At 39.3% G+C, this 24,856-nt stretch overlaps 1 protein-coding gene across 1 annotated transcript; it reads right to left on the bottom strand.

The window, feature by feature from the left end:
• Positions 1-6,723: 6,723 nt before the first annotated feature.
• On the bottom strand, positions 6,724-20,830 carry LOC310925622 (long-chain-fatty-acid--CoA ligase ACSBG2-like). Its single transcript, XM_083887607.1, has 15 exons — positions 20,679-20,830; positions 17,019-17,133; positions 16,724-16,845; positions 15,743-16,014; positions 14,944-15,032; positions 13,886-14,006; positions 13,443-13,523; positions 13,216-13,365; positions 12,378-12,554; positions 11,283-11,464; positions 10,332-10,574; positions 10,013-10,230; positions 9,657-9,796; positions 8,324-8,570; positions 6,724-7,882 (listed from the first exon to the last, which is right to left on the bottom strand). Exons 1-15 carry the CDS (start codon positions 20,683-20,685, stop codon positions 7,764-7,766), a joined length of 2,283 nt encoding a protein of 760 aa, XP_083743733.1. The 5' UTR covers positions 20,686-20,830; the 3' UTR covers positions 6,724-7,763.
• Between the last annotated feature and the right edge of the window lie 4,026 nt (positions 20,831-24,856).

Genomic DNA, 24,856 nt, shown 5'->3' with positions numbered 1-24,856 from the left:
TTGCACCGCTCCGGCTCTCTAAACGGTAAACGGTGGAAACTTTCAATTGATTCTTTCGTTTTTTGAGATTTGCATCCCACTGCGAGGCAAGTTAGCACCATATCGATAGAAAAACGTGAATAGTTTTGAAGGTGAATGTGCCAACGAATTCGCACGGGAATGTGCCCGTTCACAAAGGTTGCGCTCCAACTAGCTTCGGGAAGCAGCAGGAATGGACTTGTGGGGCAGCGAGCGCAGTGCATTCTGGGAGTTGTGGTCATTTATCTACATGAGCCAAAAATTATTTTTTTCTGCCTTTCTCGACCAAGAAAACATTAAAAGTTTGTAATTTACAAACTTTTAATAGATTAATCTTCCAAACGGTGAAATATTCCTTAAACGATTTATTTGTTATATGAAGCAATGAAATTAAGAAAATATTCACATTAAAGAAGCTAAAAAGCGATTCATTTAGCAATCGATTAATCAAGTAATTGTTTCAGCTCTAATTAGACTAGAATTAATTGTTGACAATATCTTTGACATCATTCTTGATGATAGATAGATAGATAGATAGATAGATAGATAGATAGATAGATAGATAGATAGATAGATAGATAGATAGATAGATAGATAGATAGATAGATAGATAAATAATAATAATCACGACAATAAAAAAGCTGATATCTGCAATTCAGTTTTTAACTCGTCAAAATAACCACTTTTTTGCTATTCACGTGTATGGGGTTTGTCATAGATATCTTCAATTCAGTTGTGAATATCTGCAACTTAATTGCAGATATCTCTGCAGTTTGTGTGGAACAGGGACAATACAAATACAGTATGTACAAACCGTGCACAACATAACATAAATCAAAGCTGAAACATTTAATAAACAAATTATAGAAAATAATAGTATATATTGCATAAAATATAAAACAACTAGCGTAAGGGTTGTACATCCCTATATATATACAGCTTCTTAAATGTGAATATTTTCTGGTTCCTTGCCGCAACTAATTATTATTTTCATATTAGATTAATGCTTTGATTATTTTCTCGATTCGTTTAGTAATGGTTTGGTCCATAAAATGTCAGAAAATGTTGATCTGTGTTTCGCAAACCTGGGAATGATGATGTTCTTGAATGTCTTGTTTTGTCCACAAACCAAAAGGATTACATTTTAATTATGTCTTTGTTATATGGAGCAAAGAATCATTCTGGATTGTGGACAAAACAACACATTCAACGTTTCTGGATTTTCATAATTTTATGAAATGACATTTTACTGACCAAACAAGTACTCCATTAACAGAGAAAATAATCGACAGATTAATCAATTATGAAAATAAATGTTAGTTGCAGCACTCATCATATATGAAAACAATTGTTAGTTGGAGTGTGGTGTGGTCAGAAATAGAGTCTTACCTCTGGGTCGCTGTGTTCAGATGACCCAATGATAACTGTGATTGATGGTATCGCTGTATCTGTCAGAGCGACTTTCTTCATTTCCTCCTTAAGATGGAGACTACAAACCCACTTGCTTTTCAGCTTCTCCTCGTCGGTGTCCTCTCCACACTTCGGATGGTTGATAGCCCGCAGCCTATAGCAAGTCGTTTTAACATTTAATCGAACCACACTCTTAACTGTAATTACATATTAGATAGCCGTAATAGCATTTCTCCTAGTCAAAATTGTATTACTACTAGTCAGAATTGTAATTAAATATATCCGCAATAACATTCTTACTAGTATAAATGTTATTTCAAGACATCTACAACTTTGATTGTACTAGTCAAAACTACATTTAAGATATCTAAAAATCCTTTAAAAGGGTAAGTGGCTGTTTTAACATTTAAAAGCTAGAGTGGATATGTATTACAGATTGTGCAGAGTGTAATTAAATTCTTCCTAGTCAAAAAGAACATTTCAGATATCCACAATGACAGTCTTCCTATACACAAGTGTCATTTCAGATATCCACAACGTCATTCTCCCTAGGACAAATGACGTCACTTTTTCCATTCATGTGTATTGGGCTTTCAATTTCAGATATCCACAATTACATTCTGGATATCGTAATATTTTTAAGCCGTTATTACCTTTTACACATTAATACCTACGTTTTATTTTGAAAACCGGAAGTTTCCACACACTGCACTAAGCTCGCGAAGGATTCGGGTTATTCGGAGTCACTCACTCAACTGATCCGGGTTATGCGAGTCACTTGAGTGGCTTGAGTCAGTATTGCTAAATCGCCAAGAAAACTCAATCCTAGCCCCATTGTCTCTAACCACTAACATAGTAGAAAGTGCGGACTCACTATTTCAGATCTGGTATTTTTGAATCTGCGATGTAACTGGCTTTAAAATGACAGCAGAGTTTTCTGCAGTGTTTCCCTTTGATGAAAGTGGAGTTAATAAATGATGATGGACCCAGACTTTGGCTACCAGTGTAATAACAAGCATTTATTTTAAAGTGCCACACATGAAAAAAGAAACGCACAACATTTAGCCATGCATAGGCAGTGACATAATAATATATTTAAAAAAATGCAAAATGTGCAAATGCAATGACAAAGTGACCAAGAATGCAAAAAAATGCAAAATGTGCAAACCGATTTAAGATAGACCAAGCATACAAAATCACTAATACAAAAAAGCAACAAAAATGCAACATGTTCAAATTACTAGAACATTAATGAAATTATTAATTATATTAAATACAAAAACAACAATCAAATGGAACAAGCATGCAAAATGTGCAAATAATAAATGCTAAGAAAAAAATGTAGCCGGCTGATTCGAGCGACTCTGTTTCCAGCTCTGCAGGAGACCTACTTGGACTGATTCGCGCGACTCGACTGACTCAAGAGCTCTGTTTCCGGCCCTGCAGTAGGTTCCTATCTCAGACTTGAGTTGACTTGTGGATTTGAGGTTGCCTACGAAATTGTAAGTTATACAACTAGGCTAGGACTAGTAGCTAATGTTGCAAGATGTTTGTGTGTGGCGCTGTTTATCATTTTAAATTAACTTGTAGTATGACAATACACTTGACTTACATATGAAATATGTAAGTCTGGAAAAGCAATATATAAAAACAGACCATTACCAATTCTCCATCTTCTGAATTCACAGTGGTATGCAAGAGTTTGGGCACCCCTGTTTATTTTCATGATTTTCCCTTATAAATCATTGGTTGTTTGGATAAGACATTTCAGTTAAATATATCACATAGGAGACAAACACAGCGAAATCAGAGAAGTGAAATAAAGTGTATATGATTTACAGAAATTGTGCACGAATTATTTAAACATAATTAGGCATGTGCATACATTTAGGCACCCTTGTCATTTTATTGATTTCAATACCTTTAGCACTAATTATTGGAACTCAAAATTGGTTTGGTAACCTCAGTGACCTTTGACCTCCATACACAGGTGAATCTAATCATGAGAAAGGGTATTTAAGGAGGCCAATTGTAAATGTTTCTCCTCTTTGCATCTTCTCTGAAGAGTGGCATCATGGGAGCCTCAAAACAACTCTCAAATAGCCTGAAAACAATGATTGTTCAACATCATGGTTTAGGGGAAGGATAAAGAAAGCTATCTCAGAGATTTGAGCTCTCAGTTTCAACTGTGAGGAACATTGTGAGGAATTGGAAAACCACAAGCACAGTTCTAGTTAAGGCCCGAAGTGGCAGACCAAGAAAAATCTCAGATAAGCAGAGGCTAAGGATGGTTAGAACAGTCACAGTCAACCCACAGACCAGCTCCAAAGACCTACAACATCACTTTGCTGCAGATGGTGTCACTGTGCATCGTTCAACTATTCAGCGCACTTTACACAAGGAGATGCTGTTTGGAAGAGTCATGCAGAAAAAACCTTTTCTCTGCACCCGCCACAGTCACTTGAGGTAGCTAAAGCACATTTGGGCAAAACAAGGGGCATTATGCATGGTGGAAAACAAACACAGCATTCCAAGAAAAACACTTGCTACCTACAGTAAAATTTGGTGGTGTTCCATCATGCTGTGGGGCTGTGTGACCAGTGCAGGGACTGGGAATCTTGTTAAAGTTGGGGTCGCATGGATTCCACTCAATATCAGCAGATTCTGGAGAACAATGTCCAGAAATCAGTGACAAAGCTGAAGTTGTGCCGGAGCTGGATCTTTCAACAAGACAATGACCCTAAACACTGCTCAAAATCTACTAAGGCATTCATGCAGAGGAACAAATACAACGTTCTGTAATGACCATCTCAGTCCCCAGACCTGAGTATTATTGAACATTTGTGGTGTGATTTAAATCAGGCTGTCCATGCTCGGAAACCATCAAACCTGACTGAACTGGAGATGTTTTGTAAAGAAGAATGGTCCAAAATACCTTCTGCCAGAATCCAGACTCTAATTGGAAGCTATAGGAAGTGTTTAGAGGCTGTTATTTCTGCAAAAGGAGGATGCACATTTTTCTTTTGTTTAAATAATTCTTGCACACTTTCTGTAAATCATATAAACTTTATTTCACTTCTCAAATATCTCTGTGTTTGTCTCCTATATAATTCATTTAACTGACATTTCTTATTCAAACAACCAATGATTTATAAGGTATAGGTAAATCATGAAATTTTACAATTTTACAAACTTTTGCATACCACTGTATTTGGTAGTAACGAGTAACAAAGATAGTAAAGTTCAAGTAAAAGTTGCTAGAAATACAAATGAAGTACAGATATGTGTATTTTGTACTTAAGTAGAGTAATGGAATACTTAAATACATTACAACACTGTTAATTGGTTACAATCAAGGTGTGAAGAGGATTTTAAACAATACAGTAAAAAATGCTCCAGAAAATGATCTCAAACCCGACCTTCAAGATTAATTTTCTCAACCAAATGAATGGAATTTGATAATATTTTGCGTAATGTCTGACGATCTCGAACAAACACTGCAGGTTAGGACACACCACGTTAAATAATTTACACAAAAATGAAATGAACAGATGTTTTTTTTAATCAAAGTTTATTGATTATTGAACTGATCACACAAACATTCACATTTCTGTTGACTGTATACAGAAACAGCCCCTCTTCACTTCTCCAGAGCAGTGCCATACATACATACATACCTTCATTTTCAACCCTGATCATCAAACAGGCTCTTAAGGGTCAGGCAAATCCAGTTTATTCAAGGCTCCTGTGAATTCTCTGTAGTCCTTCAAAGTTGTTTTAAGTACGTTTTGGAAAATAAATCTTTGTTAAAGGCTGTCAATCGAGTTCAACCTCTAATTTGTGTGCTGCTAAAAGTAGCAGGAGAGTCACTCACCCAGAAAAAAACAGAATCACCTTCATTTCCTTATTTCACTTCATAAATGTACCACCATTGCATGTCTTTTTACCCTGAACTTCTATTGCTTTGAGATTTAACCTCTCAACCTGCCCTTAACTGTTATCCATCGGACTGCTACAAATATCTATTGTATGTTTACGGTTACATCATATGTTAGTCAGAGACATTTGAACATCTATACATTTGATGCAATAAATATGGCAACAGACCAACGAGGGCAGATTAATGCAGCTGATACAGCATATTTACTCTTTTTCCATTAACCAATCACTAATTTATGTACATCTTCCTTCTTTGTTTCACTTAATCAAAAGGAAAAAACAAAAACAAAATTACTTTGCTGAAATTTAAACTAAAATGTAAAAAAAAAGTAAAGACAAGCACAAGAATGCAGATAATGTAGGCAAAGGTATTTACATTTCAAAAAACCTGAAGCAGTTCTACAAACACACACTGTTCAGGACCAGGCATAGTGTAAGATGTAATGACACCGGTGTTGTTTTTCGACAACCATCTTAGATTTAGTCTTAGTCTTTTGGACGAAGAAGCTCATTAGTTTTAGTCACTTCTATTATGTGATAGTTGTAGTCCAGTTTTAGTCGACGAAAACTCAAAAAGGTTTGTCTAGTTTTAGTCGAAAAAAAATAAGTATAGTCAAATTTATTTAGGTCAATAAGTATTGGAGATTGTTGTTGGGCAGTGTCACACATAAGTTGTGAAAATAGCAGCAGACCTATAAGTTCAACAAACTGCAACACATTGTGAGCTTGCAGATTGGCTATTATAACACACAAAGAGATGACCACACTGTCACTGAATGTAAACATGGCTAAACATGCTGCTAAGGGGCAGCTGTGGCCTAGTGGTTAGGGCTTCGAGCTTGAAACCGTAGGGTAGCCGGTCTGATCCCCGACCAGTCCGCGGCTGAAGTGCCCCTGAGCAAGGCACCTAACCCCCTCACTGCTCCCCGAGCGCCGCTGAATGCAGGCAGCTCACTGCTCCGGGTTAGCTTGTTCTTCACCTCACTGTGTGCTGTGTGTGTTCACTAATTCATGGTTGTAGTAATTGGAATTTCCCCACTGTGGGACTAATAAGGGAATCTTAAAAAAAAGAAACACACACATAATGAATTGAGGTTAGCGTAACAAAAGCTAACTTCAGCCACTACTAGTAATTACTGTGTCTAGTTATTGTCATGTCCTGCTTTCTTTCTGCCGCTAAATAATCCATCTGTTTGTTGTTTGCTAAGAAGTACAGCCACAGTTCAGTCCATCTTCATTCAACGGTACACACACACACACACACACACACACACACACACACACACACACACACACACACACACACACACACACACACACACACACACACACACACACACACACACACACACACACACACACACACACACACACACACACACACACACACACACACACACACACACACACACACACACACACACACACACACACAGCAGAAGCAGCAGCTGGGTACGTGCATATTAAGTAGCCATGTGCTTTCTCCGTGACCGTCAGGTGATTACCTGGAAAAACAACAAAAGCTCTGGAATGTGAGATCACCACACCCTAACTAGGAAATTGACATGGAGCAGAAATGTCATGCGTTTTAAACGTCTGACAGACCACCCACTAACATTTTCGTCCATTCTCGTCTCGTCAACGAAAACTCACACAAGTCTCGTCGTGTTTTAGTCATCAAAGAGCCATGTTTATCTCGTCACCGTCTCGTTATCGTCATGAATAAAAGTGGCGTCAACGAAAAGATTTCGTCATCGTTGACGAAAACAACACTGAATGACACACATTTTTTTGGACTATACAACTGAACAAAAACAACGGCTTAAATGGCGTCTTTTCTACAGCATGAAAAACAGAACTCGGATTCGTAGTTAGATTTACCCGACAAAGACGAGAGGGAGAGACACAAAGTACATGCGAAAGGCCAGTAAATATTTGACATCATTGTAGAATTAAAAATAAAGTTAATTACATAAATGTTTCTTCATTTGCAGCCATTTCGTCCCACACTTTGGCAAACTCAAAAATAAATAAATATGTTCAAAAATACAAATTACTTCCTCAAAACAAAGTTTGCATCAAGTATCACAACACAGTAAACTCTTCGTACATTCAGCTGCCACCACTTCACCTGTCAGATTTTGCTGCCCAACCTGAGCAAAACAAATAAATATTTGAATTCAGCTTATTTGAATCTTCAAAATGATAAAGCTATTGTTAAAAATGGCTGTCTTCATTCTTTGTACATGACCCACAAATGTAAACCGAGACATAACGACCAAAACTTAAGGCAATGAAAACATTTTACACACAAAAAAGAGGAAAAAACATGACAGAGGCAGAGTGTATCCTTGTTAACATACAGTCTGGATGTCGCTGCAGGTGGAGGAGCAGCTCTATTTGGAAGGCAGTGGGTTGTTGGGAGTCGTCGGAGTCGCCAGCTCCTTATAAAAGTTCTCAATCTGCTCCTTGTGCATCTTCATTACCACTGGACGCTTCAGCTTCATGGTGGGGCCTGAGGAATGAGCAAAAAAGTCCTGCTGTTAAATCAACTCTGTTAAACAACAGGGCTGCTGCACCCGTAAGGATAAAATGTGAGTAACCATCAAAAGTCATTTGTATTCTTTTTCTTCTTCATTGAATTTATTGGTGGGCAACAGAGTCACAATGTGTGATGATGCGCTTTTAAAGCAGCCGACACAGCGATTGGCGCTCCAAACTCTACAGTGATGAGCTGGACTGCACTGACTGATCTTATTTCTCTAAATGTAACATGAATAACATTTAATGATTCCAGCCATAATTTTCTTAAACTGAAAGTATAAATTTAGATATCTGAAAAAACAAACAAATGTGAAATCATTCGTTTTATTCCTACTCAAAAACTGAATTTGGCACAATTCTACTCTAAAGATCAAACTCCACCCTGGACACATGGAATTCCCGTCCCACTCACCCAGTTCTCCCCCAACCACGGAGAAGTCCTGATTCAGCACAATCCACTTCTGGATGCACTGAGCGTTGGAGGCTGCCCTCTCATTGACTCTGTTGATTCCCTCCTGAATAGCGGTGTTTACTCCTTTGTCTTGGCCACTTGCAATGTCAGAGACCCGTGTGGCGTTGCTGCCTAACCGCCTGCAGAACTCCACAGCCTCTGGATACAGCTCATCCTCTGGCTCGCCTGTGACAGCATTGACCTGGCACTGGAAAGACAAAAAACAGGTTTGAATTTTATCAGTAACGTTTTCTCATCATGCATTGTTAAAGCTTCAGTGTGGAACCTCTATCACCACCCTGTGGATATCTGAGTTATTGCCACAACAATCTCAGTCACAAAGACCCTGCAATTGCGTCTCCCCTTGCCCCTACACACTCACTCTCATGAGAGAGAAGTTATTTTCTGATGCGCATGCTACACTTTTTATCTCCATCTCTTAAAGCAGAGCTATGCATAATTTTTACCCTAATTTTGTTGCGGGTGATTCGGGGCTGGCAAACACACACACACCCCTAGCCAGGAATCGGCTATAGGATCAAGGCAACAATAGAGTTATTTAAGGCATCATCATGACAGAGCTGGCGAAGCACGGAAGAGGAAACAGCTTCTTCTTATTATTCTTTTTTGAATGGCAAGAGTTAAAAAACACAGAAGCATGGATAGACATGGTCAGGAGAGGGTCAGTGGTTTTGTGGAGTTTTTATTTTTTTAATATATTAGGCTTTTTGCCTTTAATGGACAGTATAGTGGAGAGAGACAGGAAACAGGAGGCAGAGAGGTGTGGAATGACATGCAGGAAAGACTGCTTGGTACGGAATTCGAACCAGGGCCGCCTGCAGCGAGGACTATAGCCTCAACACATGAGGCCGGTCGGGTGCTCTACCATCTGAGCTAAACACTGCCCCGGAGTTTTTACTACAGCGGGGGTAAAGTGGTAGACGATGGACGGATGTTTACAGTGGTGATGGTAAAATATATACTCCAAAATTGTAGGGGCAGCTCCAGACCAAACTTGCAAAGTCCCGCTTTAATTACTTGTCCAGACTACATCCACAAAATCTGTTTGGAACTGCATGGTTAAGGAAACATCAGCCACAATAATTGGCACATACACAGTCAAGGAGTTGCTTATGAACTAATTTTACTGTGTAATTTTAGTGCTTTTACTATGGTTACTGATGTGAAAACTTTCTCCACCGCTCATCTGCCCTGCTGTACTCTACTTCATCTCTCTCTGAGATTTAAGTGGACAAACACAAATCTGGTCAAACCATGTCTAATAAGTATTTACCTTAACAGTGAGCAGCATAGACAGAAACTTCCTCTTGTCTCCAATCAGCATGGCGTTGCTAATCAGTGGCACAGCTTCTTTGACCGCATCCTCGATGGGAACAGGAGGGATGTTCTCTCCCCCTGCTGTGATGATCAACTCTGAAAATCAAACACAGACACAAAACGTTGATTAACAGACACATTTAAAGATCACAAGTAAAGGAAACCGTCCAGTAAATGATTTATGACTGTGAAGAGAATCTATACTGTGCAACCATGAGACTCTCTCCTGTATCTGGTACAAATAGCCAGTCCATCACAAGTACACAGACATGGGGAGAACATGCAAACTGGAATAAAGAATAATAATAATACCTTTAATTCTTCCAGTGATGTAGAGGAACTTATTCTGGTCTTGTTTGCCCAGGTCACCTGAGTGCAGCCAGCCTTCTGCATCCAGAGCCTCCTCTGTCTTCTCGGGCATGTTGAGGTAACCCATGAAGACGTGCCGACCCCAGAAGCAGATCTCACCGTTTCCCTCTTCATCTGGGTTGTGCAACTTTGTCTTGCACCCTGGGAGATCAACACCACAGCTGCACAACAAAAGGTGTGTTCAGAATTCTCCTTTTTCAAGCATGTTTCTGAATCACCACTGAATTTTGTCAACGCTGGGCTGTAAATTTTGAAAATATACCTAGTCAGTCTGTAGGCATCAGGGAGGGAGATGGTGTGAGGTCCAGTGCTCTCACTCATGCCATACAGCTCATACAGTGGAATATCCAGACTGAGGAAGAACTCCAGGGTGTCTCTGGTGATGGGTGCAGCGCCTGTGTAGCACTTTTTGCAGCGCTCCAAGCCCAGAGCCTTACGCACCTTTTTGAATACAAGCTTTTTGGCGACACGATAGGTAAGAGGAGTGTGGCTGACTGCTCCATTTCTGAAGAGGCACAAAGTGTTTGTGTGTCAAGACTCAATCAGGTTCAAAGATATCTTGCATCCATTAGTATATTCTCATAAATCAAAAAATGGCACGGATGCAACAATAAATAGTACAGTGAATTATTAAATATCCTTGTCATATTTAATAAAACAAACAAACAGATCATTATCTATGAAAGGTCCAAAGTGTAACATTTAGGAGGATTAATAGACAGAAATTTAATATACTAGCCACAGGTATGTTTGTTTAAAGGTGTTTCAATAAGCTTGATTTTTTTATAGCCTGAATGGAAACACCTGTCAAAGTTTTGAATGAGAAGCTTACTACATTAACATAGAAGAACATGGAAGAATGACTTGCTTTCTGGTATCTATTTCTACAATCTCACATTTCTCCCTAATCCATACACACTGTACCTTTGTAACTTTCACAGAATAAATATTTGTGACTTTACATTTTCATACAGATCTGCATGCTATGGATTGAGTTGCAGGTTTCAGCTTTTGTAACACGATAGTGACATTTGTTTGAGTGGTTTTTACTTAAATAAAATAAGGCACTAATACAACTACAGCAGTCGCCACCTTCTGCATTTTACTAATTTGGACCAAATTGCTGGACTTTTTCTCTGAAATCTTCTCACAACCTGCAGCTGAATATATATAATATAATATTAATTTCTGGGAACATGCAACTTGCACATACTGGTTCATCTTGGTGAGATTAGTCTGCAGTCCGACGTCTTTGGCCCATGCAGCCACTTTCCTGCGCACAGTCGAAGACTTAGCTCCCACAGATTTCATCTTCTCTTGCATCTTTTCCCAGACACGAGGGACGCCCATGAAGACGGTAGGATGCACCTCCCTCAAGGTGTTTACCAAAGAGCCCTAATTAAGACAAATTAAAATATCATTAAAATATCATTAACATATCATCAGCAACTCTCGCTCTCTCTCATTCCAAATTCAACACATTGATTGAAGAGCCAACTGTGGTTACCTAATCTAAATAGTTTAGAATGAATACATTATCTTATTGTTTGGGAATGATTGTTTGTCAAAGCAGTTTGTGGAAAAGTAAACAAATTCATTGGTGCAATAAAGGTGAAATTAGTATGAGGACTGATCCTCCAGTGACAAATTAGCATTTAAAAAAAATTGATTATTCTCATTAATCTGGGGTTAATATTTTGGGGCATCTGTATCTTGTTCTTTCTTATTTTCATAATTACTTTCTATTCATTCATTTGTTCTGCACAGAAGGTTATGTTTTCCCCCGTGTCCACCAGTTTTATGTGTCAGCAGGATTACGCAAAGAAAAAGAATCCTACAACAACCAAACTAAAAGCACTGACGGCATGAGTCAGCTGATAATCATTATAAAAGGTACAATATGCAACTTGTGTGCATTCATATGAGTAAAAATTATTAGACCGAATTATGAAACATGTTACACTGTCTCATTTAATTCAGCTCAATTAAATGGTCGTATTTTTATTATGTTTTTTATTCTAGAATTTAAATTTAGTTTTAAACTTTGAAAGATTTTAATCACTGGATGTCGACTGCTTGACAAATGTAGAGACAGTTATGACGTTTTATGCCAAACAATGCCAGAAAAATACTGATTTCTGGTGTTGTTTTTTTCTTACTTACAAACAAACATGATGGGGGCAGAATATGAACATATGACAGTTGTCTAAAACAACCAAATATGACAATATAATACAGATTATTCAAACGCACCCAACCAAGTGACCGCTCAATGTGTGCCATACACAAAGCATAAATGGCGTTTTACCTTGAGGGCATCTGGCTGAGCGAAGTAGGTCGCCCCTCCGACCTTCATAGTCGACCAGATGTCCACCATCTGAGCAGCGATGTGGCTCAGCGGCAGGTAGCTCACCACCACCTCCTGAGCCACGGTGGCCTCCGTCAGTTTCACGTGAACACTGATGGAGAGTGCAGTCCATGTCAGCTGAAGGAGAAAAATATTAGCGTGCAGTCAATATGATGGATCTTATGCGTTTTATGCATCAGTCAAACCCAAAATGAACAAGCAGTGGTGGAAAATATGTAATTACTTAATTAAAATCATCAATACATTCTTACTCTGTAAGTTCTGTATACAAGTATTAGCAACCAAATTAAAGCAGCTGCCTTGGGAGCATTCTAATGTTGATCTGTGCATATCCTGAATATTTGATATACTGTATTTGTAATTCTCACCTGTTATTAAAAAGAAAAAGTAAAGTGTCCCTGCTGTCAATGTCGGGTAACAAACACTTGAGCCAGGGTTACATAACATTTTCCTGAAGCAGTGTCTGTGATCTCTGTCTTTATTTTATGAACTGATGTTGTCCTGTCTGTTCAGGTTTTAGCGCTGTTACGCTACCCTAGTCTCTGATTGGCTGAGGCTGCATGAGTTGTCGCTAACTTAATTAGACTGGGGTCTGCGGCATGACTGGAGAAGGAGGGGTCTGTGGGTTTCAGTGGGCCACGTCTTTTCAAATTTCACACTTGCAACTGCTGATCACAAGCCAGTTCGGTGTGATTAGCCCGTGTCTTGCGGAACTGTAAATCATGTAGCGTGAACTAAGCATCAAGTGTCCTCAGAGAAGAAAAATCTTGTAACTTACATTGTCATGGCTCAGCATGACTCCTTTGGGTTGGCCTGTGGTTCCTGAGGTGTAGATGAGAGTGCAGCATTGGTTTGGTTTCTGGCTGGAGATGATCGCGTCGAGGGGAGCATCAGGCTCATGACGCCCCAGCTCCATGAACTCTTCCCACTGTTTTACAGAGAGAATATCACTTACATGATGCTTCTTGAACAAATCTCTTCTTGCTTTAAATATAGTTTACTTACCGAGTACAGATTTGGTCTCTTCTCTTTAAGTGCATCTTTGTACTGGATAATGGCTTTCAAGTGTGGAAGCTTGTCTTCAACCTGTCCAACAAATGGAATACAATCATAAAATATATACTGCGAGGGAAACATCAACAACATGACTGGTGTTATTTAACTTCCTACACTACCGGCTATGGATATCTGATGGCATCTATACTGGATAGAGACAGTAAAAAGAAGACAGGGGAAACGGTGAGAGTAGAGGGGAGTTGCTCAAGTTGCATCACCAATGTTAGGGAAAACATTATGCTCTTGTCTCTTTAAGCTGACTTAAGGTAGGGCAAGGATTGTATTACTCCCTGATTGGTGCAGTTGTTTACTGTCACATTGTTGGATTGCAAACATTATCAGTTCACAGTTCTCCACAGGATTTTGTTTCCAATAACTTGTGCTGGTCTCACCTGGAGGATTTTCTGCAGCTGTTTGTGGTTCTCCACCACAATAATGTTGGCCTTGCAGTTTTCTGCCACATACTGGCAGGCCTCAGGAGAGTTGGTGGTATAGATGCCTACAGCAAATCCACTGCAACAGACAATAGAGTCAAAGTCAACAGATGTTTCTTTTACAGTTCCAGTGAGGTCTTGTGGTATCCTACATCGTCTTATATGTAGAGAACTAGCACAGTACAGTGTGTTTCATTTCTTTTAACAGGAAAACCACAGCAACTACTACACCTACTATATGTAGCATCCACTTCTAATGAGAAATAAAATAGCAAAGACTTGAATCCGTTTGTGGTTCATCTTGCTAGAAACATGACCTACATCAAATGTGAGTCCACTTTCGAAGTTAGAGTTTGTGCTTTTGTTAGCTATTAATGCCATCTGTAATTTAACACATCAGGACCAGTTTAACAAGGTGACAACAGCATAAAAACATTCTTTACTGTCATGTGTCAGAAGGTGTGGGAGAACTCACACAGTATCAATACTTGTTAAGCTCCAAGGAATTATGAGAAATGACATGAACAGACTGCAACAGGAGCATGTTCTAATGTGAACTGAAAAAGTTAATGGCAACCCAAGTTGGACAAACGGCAAAAAAATATGTGGCATAAAATATCAATCGGAGAAAAAGAGAGGCTTGTGATTACAGTTATATGATCCATGCAGAGTTTCATCTGTGGTGGCGGAAGTATGGGCTACTTCCTTAATTCCAAAGCCATAATTCGGTAAAAAAAAACACACCAATGTTGAAGTTCTAAACAGGGCTTAATTAAAGGAACAGTACTTCAGCTTCCTATTCAGCACAGTGCTATCAACCAAGAGTAAAGTAATCTATCAGTCAATCTAAAGTGAAGAGGCTATGTGCGGGAGTGGGTGACACCAGAGGACGTGCTCCATAAAACTCACATTTCAAGTCATGGTTGCCTCATCCTGACATATAAACAAAAGCACACACTGAAAGCTCATGATTGACAAATTACATGCACTCAGACGTGAAGGTGAAACTGACTCACCCTGCAAAAATGGCTCCAATATCAGCCATGAACCACTCAGGCGAGTTGAAGCCAAGAATGCCAACACCATGGTATCGCTCCAAACCAAGCTGTAAAAAAAGATAAACACCTTTTCAATACAAACAAAATTAATGATTAAAAATAATAAAATATTGTGACAAATAATAATAATAAAAATATCCTGCACATCCAATGTCATCAAGCCAGGATCATTATATATGTTGTATATGTTTTTATACACTAACAGAGATCAGTTTGACCAGACCTCAGTGTTGTCTCAAGCACATTGCCATGGCAGCTGTTAACAATGGATCCAGATACTCGGGCAAATTAGATTGTCTTTAATAGGATTGGGAACATAATATGACAAAGCCAGGGTTACATCTCTAACAGACCTTTGTATAATGTCTGAAAGCGTGAAACTCGAAAGAAAGCTTTAGTAATGTGGGCTTACTGTAGAAATCTTTTTCGCTTACAGCACGCAAAGGTCACAAGTTCATGCCCACAAGTCAGATTCATTGGTTTGTGTTGTGAATGTGTCACACTCGCACACATTCTTACGTGACACTGGTTGAGTCTCTGTGCTGACAAACCTTGTTGAGTTTCACAGTGAACAATAACATTCTCTGTTCCCAGGCTAAGGTCTGACCTGAGCTGCATCAAAGTCTGGCTGACATTTCAGTCAGATTCCTTTTATATTCCTTGTGTATGTTTTGTCTCATTGAGCAACACTATGCAGCAAATCTGCAGATGTTGTGGGTGTACGCAACAAATGACAGATCATTGGCCAAAAAAGTACCTTAAGGAAGCTCTTAGCGGCAATGCGGCAGTTCTGGTAGTAATCTGTGTAGTTAAGGCTCTTCTGCTGCTCGCCTTCCTTCCAGCCCAGAGCTGTGACGTCGCCAAAGCGCTGCACAGCAGAGGTGAACATCTGGTGGATAGTTAGTGGAGTTTCAGCAGCCAAACCAGAGTCGCCCATCCTCAGTTTCACCTCTGCATTACCCTGTGTTGTCCACAGGCCGGGGTCTGCTGCTGAGGGGACCGACAGCGAGTTTGGGCGCTGGGTGTTCACTGGAATAGGTGGGGGAAAAAAAAAATCAGTCAGACAAATTCGAAAAGGTTTGCCAGAAAGCTTCAGAGGTCGACAGTTGACCTTCATCAAACAACCTTGTCTTTGTCGCAGTCTGGAGGATACAGTTCTACTAACCAGGACCAATAAGCAAATGAACACGTCTAATCTGAGCCCCTGGTAGCAGAGTCAGGTGATCATCACAGTGATGTAGTAAGCATTTCCTTCACTTATTAGCTGTAAGGAACTGGACTTGCTTTAGTTAATTTGAAGACGTTTCCCCCTCATGTGAGGTGAAATGATTACTTATTTAATGGTGTTACGGCATCAATGACTTGATCGATGAAGAAATACTAATTGTAACTTTATTCAATTATTTAGTCTTGTGTCATAATGTAAGATGAGCAATTAAAATGTAAATATATTATGGAGTAAGTGTTTTGTGCATTACTTTTCCCTCAGTGAGTAAAGCAGGAAAGAATGTCAAAGGAGACTTCAAAGACAGGAAAAGGAAAATCAAATTTGTTCTGCCAGGAATGTGGAGTTTGACCAACTTCCACAGGAAAGTCATCACGATCACTAGTGCTGAGTTCAGCAGCTGAAGCCAACACTGGCTCTAACGCAAGAGCCTCATAGCTGTGTCTGTACTGTATATTCCTAATCATAGATCTATCATAATCAATTCACACACTCCATCCCTTCAGCTCTCACCTGTTTGTGTGTTTGAGGTCTGTTCTGCAGGGACCTCTGTCATCTTAGTGCTGCTGGCAGCTCCATTATGGGCAGCAATATCCTCTTCCCTTTCCCCTGTGGACTCTTCCTCTGAAGAATCACTACAGAAGCGGAAGACAAACATGTCACTTAACAGGAAATAACCAGAGGCAAAAAACCCTGAACCTAAACAGGGAAATATGAGAATAAAGTGAGTCTGGCAGCACATATTAAGTCAAATTGACATCTTGTTTGTTGTTTTAAAATGTTTTTTTTTGTCTTTGTGAGGACATACTTGGCTGTATCCACATTTCCGTCCAGAGAGGCACCACAGGATGACTCCAGGAAGCCGTCAGCTCTGGGAGGATCCATGATTACCACAGCTTCAGTGGTGGGTTCACACACGGTCACTGAAAAGAGGACATGAGACGGTCTGATAGTTAGATTTGACGAGAACATCAACTGTAGCAGAAGGATTCTGATATACTTTGTACAGTTCTAATGCTGCCATGTCTGGAGATGCAAGAGCGTGAAATGAATGTCATTATCAACTTTTATTTAATTTTTCCAAAAATATCAAGAAACAGTGAATACAATTCCCAGAGCACTGAAATGCCAGTTGTTGCTCAATTGCAATGCAGAGCTGAAAATGAGTTTTTCCTTGGGAATGACCAGGATAGATAGGGTAAGAAATCTTGGAGGGACAGCTCAGGTTGAACAGTTTGGAGATAAAGTAAGAGAGGCAAGGTTGAGGTGGTTTGGTCACATAGAGAGAGGAATTGTGATTATATTGGACAAAGGATGTTGAAGAAGACCTCAAAGACGGTTCATGGATGTTGTGAAGGAGGACATTTAGGACAGTTAATGTAACAGAAAGGTACACAATGGACAGGACAAGATGGAGGCAGGTGATCTGCTGTGGAAGACCCCTAAGGGAGAAGAAGAAACCCACAAAAGAAAGAAAAAGGCTAATTGCGAGACAAGTAACAGGAACATGTGACAGCCAGCCACATGCAGTTCTCACTAAAATCACACCCGAGTGATTTTGGCCTCAGGTCAGTTCGTTTTAGCATCAGTAAGTTTGAGGTTTACGTTTACACATCCATGCCCAGTACAAGCTCTAAGATAGAAGAGGTACAGCATGCAAACGCATGAACAATAATTACAGGAAATCACTCACTATGCTGAGCTACATTTCGCTTATCATCAACCTTTATGGCTAACATCATCAGATGTTAAGCAAATATTGGCTTTGCCTAATCCACAGCTGTTCTTTTTACAAAAGTTGGTTTTAGAGCAACAGTGTGGGGGGAAAACACATGGAGCCCTGCTCTCTACAGGGAAATTCTACTGATAACACCGTATTTCCGTAAAGAATGGATTATTTTTAATTAGGCCTGTAAAAGATTTTCCATCGTTCCACCCTCTCCAAATAGAAAACATGCTGTGAAGAGTAAGATTTTTCTGAAATGACAATTTTGTAGTACGAGTACATAAATACCAAAACCAAGATTTTGCTTTTACCGCATGATGAAAACCACGTAAGAGCCTCCTAAAGCATAAGCTATCACCACCTGACCACTTTCAAACACAAACCTCCTCAACATTCCCTCCCTCTCTCATTCCAACAGGTTAAAGGTTTTTTTCCTCCCCCCGCCCCCCCACACGTACTTAAAACAGTTGGATTGAAATTGCAGGCATTTCTGAAATTCTGCAGTATCCGCAGCCATCATTAACAAGCGTGTCACATGTCATCATCACAAACAAAAATCAATTTGTCTTCAGTCATGTGGCGAGCAACCAACTGACCCTGAGAAGACTTCAGCTCTTTGCCGTTTACAGCAGCCGAGCAAGACAGATGTCACAGGGTGATCTCACATGCAAGGGTGCCATTTTATTTCACCTCGTCTTCCCAGTGCAGCTGCAGATTCCTAAAGAGGGCAGGAGCTGATGATTGTGTTTTTTATGAGCTGTATTCAGTGGAAGATGTGTTCAAGTTGATGGAAGCAGGCAAACGAGTTGTGAGCTCAGGTTAAAAATCACAATGTACTCCTCCCATTTCTTTAGACCATGCCATTGACTGTATATAATCGGCAGACTACACAGCCCTAAGGCTATTACTTGCTTGTCTTGTTTTCACTTTCCTCCACTTGATTTCAAACAATGTTCATTTGGCTCTTATCTCATCACACGAAGCTTATCACATTTAGATCCAACATAATGTCACGAGTATGTTTGGCAGTGATAAACTTTATAACTCACAACATCATTAATCACTGTTGATGAAGTCTGGATGTTTTATTCACCCATTGGCTAAAAATATCACATCAGGATGTTGTGATACAGTATCACTTTCAAAATTATTTCTCATCCAGTGCTGAGGGTTATGGATACCTCACCTCATGTGAACCTCATATGAAAAGCAAAACCAAGGTTACTTGTAAATAGGATAGAGACAAACAATTATGTTCACCATCCTCTTGATTTGATTAATATTTGTAAAAGACGCACAAGGACACAAAACAAAGTGTGTTAACTATGTCAGACTGTTAGTCTTCAATTATCAATGATATATTAATTGACAAGTATGTCACATCTCTGGCCCTGCGATGGACTGACGGTCTGTCCAAAGACATTTCCATCTCGGTGGACAAAAACCCTTTATTCTGTTCTATTTCATTCAAAGATGTAGCCCTCTTTGGCTCCATGTTATTCATGTGGAGGATGAAGTGGTAGAAAATGACATCTCTGTGGTGCTGCAACCAAAATAGAATTTTTTACCATCAATGTTGGTTCAGTTTTAGCACTGAGAAGAAGCAAATCATCTAATCACACATGGAAACAGAATATTTAGAATGTTTAAATTACCATCGCTTAATCAATTAAGAAATACTGTCACCTTTTAGCTCCATTCTGATATTCCTTTAATCCCAAACAGGGAAGGGGCATTTCTAACATGTTTTCCTTGTGTTTCCTTGTCATGTGGCAACACAATGATAGATTTAGCACACTGTGCACACTGACTTTCATTATTACAATCAGGAGAGGATTATGGAAGTGGAGCAGAAAGAGAAACAGCATTTAAACCATTCATTAATTGATTAATATTGCAGTAGCCAGAATGGTCATGACCTCATATTCATTGAAAAACAATGGGGACTCTCCCAAAACTTCTGTTTGGGGGATTAATCCCGACTGAAACCACAAGACCCCACCCCTCCTTTCAGTTCTGTCTCACTGGTCTCATGGTGTGTCCCAGGCAACATTGGTCTGTTCCACTGCACTGCCGGAGCATAATGTTGTCACCAGAAACACCAGTGACATTAACCTATAAAGTTAATCAATGTAATCCATCAATATTATTCTGCATAATCTGCATCGTCAGCCAGTATCCTGCATCTGAACATCACCCACAGGACTGACTTTAAGCCTCAGCATCCTCACAGTATATTTACCAAAAACACGTTTAGAATTCAACATATGATGCTTTTCTATCGAATTCTGTGGAATGTTGTGTTTATTTTAGTTTTTTTAATTGATCAAGTGTTTGATCGATCATTTGGGAAATGTATCTGCTGCCTGGTTGGGTTACACCCAACCCAACCAGCTCTCCACATGATACAGAAGAAAACCATCAACTAAAACGTTCAATCTCAAAAAATGATTATTAAGCTGAAGAATGGGTTTATTTGCGGGGTGTCAGGGTCTGGTTATTAAATCCGAGTGATCATAAATATAGATTGTGACATAAAACCAGAGAGAAATGGCCGATTTTCTTTAGAGATATTATGAGACAAACATTGAAGTGAGCGGTTTTTCTCAAAAGATTACGATCAAACCTGATAAACATTAGTGACACAGTGAAAATAAACACAGTGCACGTTGACTGACGGGACTCGCTATCAGATACATCTACGTGAAATAAGAATGTAAATATGGAGCTGAAAACACTCACACTGCATCTCTGTGGGAACAATTTCTCCTGGTGGGTTTCTTTGCCCGTTTCCTTTAAAAACAGTCCACTTTTGTTGTTCCACGTCCAGTAAAAATATTACCGCAGTAGGTTGAATTCGCCGGTAAACACAGTGTGTACACGCCGCCTGCTCCTTTTACTACTCAGACTGCGTATCATTCATTTTCCAACGGCAGCCGGCTCGGCTCGGTTTCTCCCTCCCCCCTGACAAAAGCCCCACCCTGACTTCCTCTTTCTTCCGGACAACCCTCTCTCTCTCTCTCGACGTCGGTGACGTAACGTGATTGGTTGAAAGTGCTCACGCCACACGACCACTTTCCTTATAAGGTCACTCGAGTCAAAATGGTAGGGGGGTACGTGGCTGAGAAGATCCTCGCGTTAAAGTCAGCGAAAAAATGTTTCCCCCCTCCGTCGTCCGTGTGAAACTGCTGCGGATCCTAAAATATGTTTCGAGTATTTCGAGTATTTCGAGTTTGCCGCTGCTGGATGTCGAAACGTTTGAGCCGCAGCAGTACAAGGCACAGGGCTTGATGCTTTCAAGGAGAATAGTGCTTCCCTCCGAACGTTTTGTTTGTTTTATCAACACTGAAACAACCTGGGTCACAGACACTGACACTTCCGTCTTCGGTCAAACCTGCTCACACCGCAATTTCAATTAAATTTTAATTGTATTCATATGTACAGGGTATCTGAGGGGTCTTAAAAAGTCTTAAAATGTCTTAAATCCAATAATTTAAATTTAATGCCTTAAAGGGATTCTTCACCGATTTGAATGTGGCTTTGTATTGCTAGAATAGCAGTAGTATTTTTTAGAAAATGTGCTTCCCTCCCTCAGTTTTTCCCTGACTTGTAAAAAAAGTCTGGATTTCCCTTATCCAAATTCAACACATTCAAATCGGTGAAGTATCCCTTTAAAATGTCTTACATTCTCCTAAAATCTCATAAAAGGTCTTAAATACACTTTTGAAAGGTCTTAAAAATCTATTAATGTCACTTGTATACAAAACATGCATTAACTTCAGTCTCGTGTTGAAATGTTTCTGTTTTTGAGGATGCGATAACAGAACTACAACACGGAACTAAAGTAGGCCACCTGTGCTGCCCGGTGAGAATTTATCGAGCACCACTAGCTAGTGTGCTGTGCGCGCGCCTTGTTGTGTTACAGCTTAGCGTAGCAGCGGAACAAACTTAATGTCTTTTGTATTTTTTGCCAGTATGGATTTGAAATTGGTCTTAAATTGTATTCATTATGGGCTCAAAAAAGTCTTAAAATTTCTTAAATTTGACTTGTTGAAACCTGCAGAGACCCTGTATGTATACAGCCAAACATCACAAACTAGTAGTGGGTCAAAATATCGATTGGGTGATATATCTTCATCTTTCCACGTGCCAGTTTCACTATTTTTTAATTTACTTTATTGCTTTTATTTGCAAAATATCAGACAATTAACCTCATACAACAAAAGCGAACAGTCTTGAGATGGGGCCACAGTGATGGAAAAAATATTGTTAAGTATGGTTGCCACAGTTCCTCCAGCATTTGTTTGTTTGTTTTCTCGGACTGGTTTTGGATGTAAATGTTGTTAGTGGGCTCCAAAAGAACCACATGTTTACCTTCCAGTCAACTTTTTTTTTCCATAGTTGGCTTCCAATAAATACCCTTGTGGCATTTTGAGCATATGTTTTCCCATGTGTCATCATCTATTATTTTATTCAACTCCAATTCCCATTGCTGTTTGATGGGCAGTGTGCTATCTGACATATCCAATGTTCACTTCTTGATATTTGTTTTTTGTTGGCAAATGGCCTTCACAGAGAAAATTACTTTCCATATTTGTAGGTTCTTTCCTGATATTCTCCCAATCTGCACATAATGTCTAATAGGTAAACTATTGATATTATAATAAATAAATGAAGGCACAGTAAAGAGTCCCTGACAGTTTCACTCACTGGGCGTCGTTAATGTCTGTTTCCTCTGGGCAGCAGCACTACTCAAATGAATGAGGGGGAAACCTGGGTGGAAGTTACCTGTCTGAAGAAGAGGGAGTTTACAGCAGGATCATGACAGAGAAAGCTACGTTAAGAGATGCTCCATCCACGTTCAATACACAGACTTTATGCACTTTGTTCTCTTTGTTGGGAATAAATGGAGAAATCCTGCTCATTTCATTTTTCATGGACGTTTTTGTTTTCTTCAGTCAGACAGATATAACAAACTGTCGCTATATGATTGTCTTGCAATATATTTCTTATCGCAGAGTCGTATTGTGATATCGTGGACCATGTATCGTATCATGAGGTATACCCCGAGAGCCACATGTGGCCCTCCAATCAATTATATGTGGCCTGCCTTTTAATATCAAGTTATAATGGGTTATTTTTATTTTAAATTTTTTTTACATTTAAAGGTCCATTTTGCAACATAAATATGTTCATATTGTGAACTATCTTTCCATTTTATTTTGATATCTTTTTCTCAAACTGTTGTTTTTTTTTTCCACTTAACTGGAGCCTGACTGACCAAACTAAAAGCTCAGTGGCCCCCAGATCATCTGAGTTTGAGACCCCAGATTAAGAGGCTTATATCTGTTTTCCCTTCTGTCCCTGCTGGCAGCCATGTTATGAGTGAGAGCTCTGGTATCTGGGTTCCAGGCTGTCTCACATAAACAGCAGGGCACTTGTCACAGTCAGTGTTGATCATTTGTCAAAACATTATACAACCACACTTAAAAAAAAAAAAAAATCCCTTTAAATATATATTAAAGGGATATAAGTACGTATAAATATATACATACACTGTGTCTTCCAAGAAAAAAACAATAGCCTGGAAAAAGTACAAATATTTTAAGAAAACAGTAGCCAGTCATGTTAGTGTAAACAAATATGGATTCTCTCTGACACTAAAGTGAGACTCTCTGAGCTAAAGTGCTTCACGCCTCTTCATTATACCTGTTCCCAAATGCCTGGATGAGTTTTGCAATTGTGATTTACGCACAATACACACACACACACACACACACACAGAAAAGAGACAGCGCACCGACATACTGGATGAGGTTACTATCGGCCAACATTTCTGAGGCAGGTTTATAAGTGGCCTGGCCTTTTGACATTCTACTGACAGAAATTATTCTTTTGTCCTTTGCAGAAACGCCCACATTCTGTGACCTTCATTATTTAACATACTGAACACTTGCCTTGCTTCTTCAAGCCTTCCTCGCCATACAGGCCACTGATGCTGCAAATAGTGTTTTTTGTTTTGTTAAATATATAGATTAATAACTGGGATTGTTCAGATCCCTGGACAGGTCAAGGACTGGGGTGCCCCTGAGCAAGGTACCCTGGGTGCAGATTAAGTGCTGCCCACTGCTCCTGTGCCCTGGATTTTGTTCACTAGTGGTGTGTGGAAAAAAAGAAAATGATAGTGTCAAATTAACTATCACTAATTGGTGTGTGTGCAAATAAAAACGGTATTTATTCTACAATAATTGTATTTGCTGACATGCACACGACAATACTATTGTTTTGCCTACCTTTGCAATAAGTTTTATCAGTACTGCGTGCTATGTATAAATACAGAATATTTGATAATCTCATGAAACATATATTTACTATTTTTAGTATAAACACAGCTGATTTTATTTTTTATTTAGATAAATCAACTAGATGACAACTGGTGTTACAGACCATTGTAAACAAAAAAAAGTTTGCTGTTGGCAAATATCAAAGGTGAAGCTGACCAGACAAACTGGTGTGACCCTTTCCGAATGTGAGGACAGTGTGAGTGTGGACTTACTTCACCAGGTAAATAAGACTAACTATAACAGTAAAGAAACCTCCCACGACCAAAGTTTATACTGCCATTCTACATGGAATTAGGTTGATTCTGTGTAATTTGATAAGCACTGTGACTTTTACTGCCCAAGTTTCCATCATTCGAGTAGCGATGCTCAGTGAGTGATACTGTCAGGGACGTTGACTTTATTTATTAAAATATAGATATTTGCCCTGGCCTATCGATTATCGCATTGCACGAGGAAGGACGACGATTATGTCACCAAATTCATATTTTGACCGCTCTGGCCCAAACCCTTAAGGTCTTTAAATCTTCTTTAAAAACCTACTCCTGTATGTTTGTCTGTATGTGCACATTGTTTTAA

Source organism: Microchirus variegatus, assembly GCF_963457635.1.
Source record: "Microchirus variegatus genome assembly, chromosome: 4".
NCBI lineage: Eukaryota > Metazoa > Chordata > Actinopteri > Pleuronectiformes > Soleidae > Microchirus > Microchirus variegatus.
The sequence above is the reverse complement of the archived record's forward strand: the minus strand, read 5'-3'. Positions and strand labels throughout refer to the sequence as shown.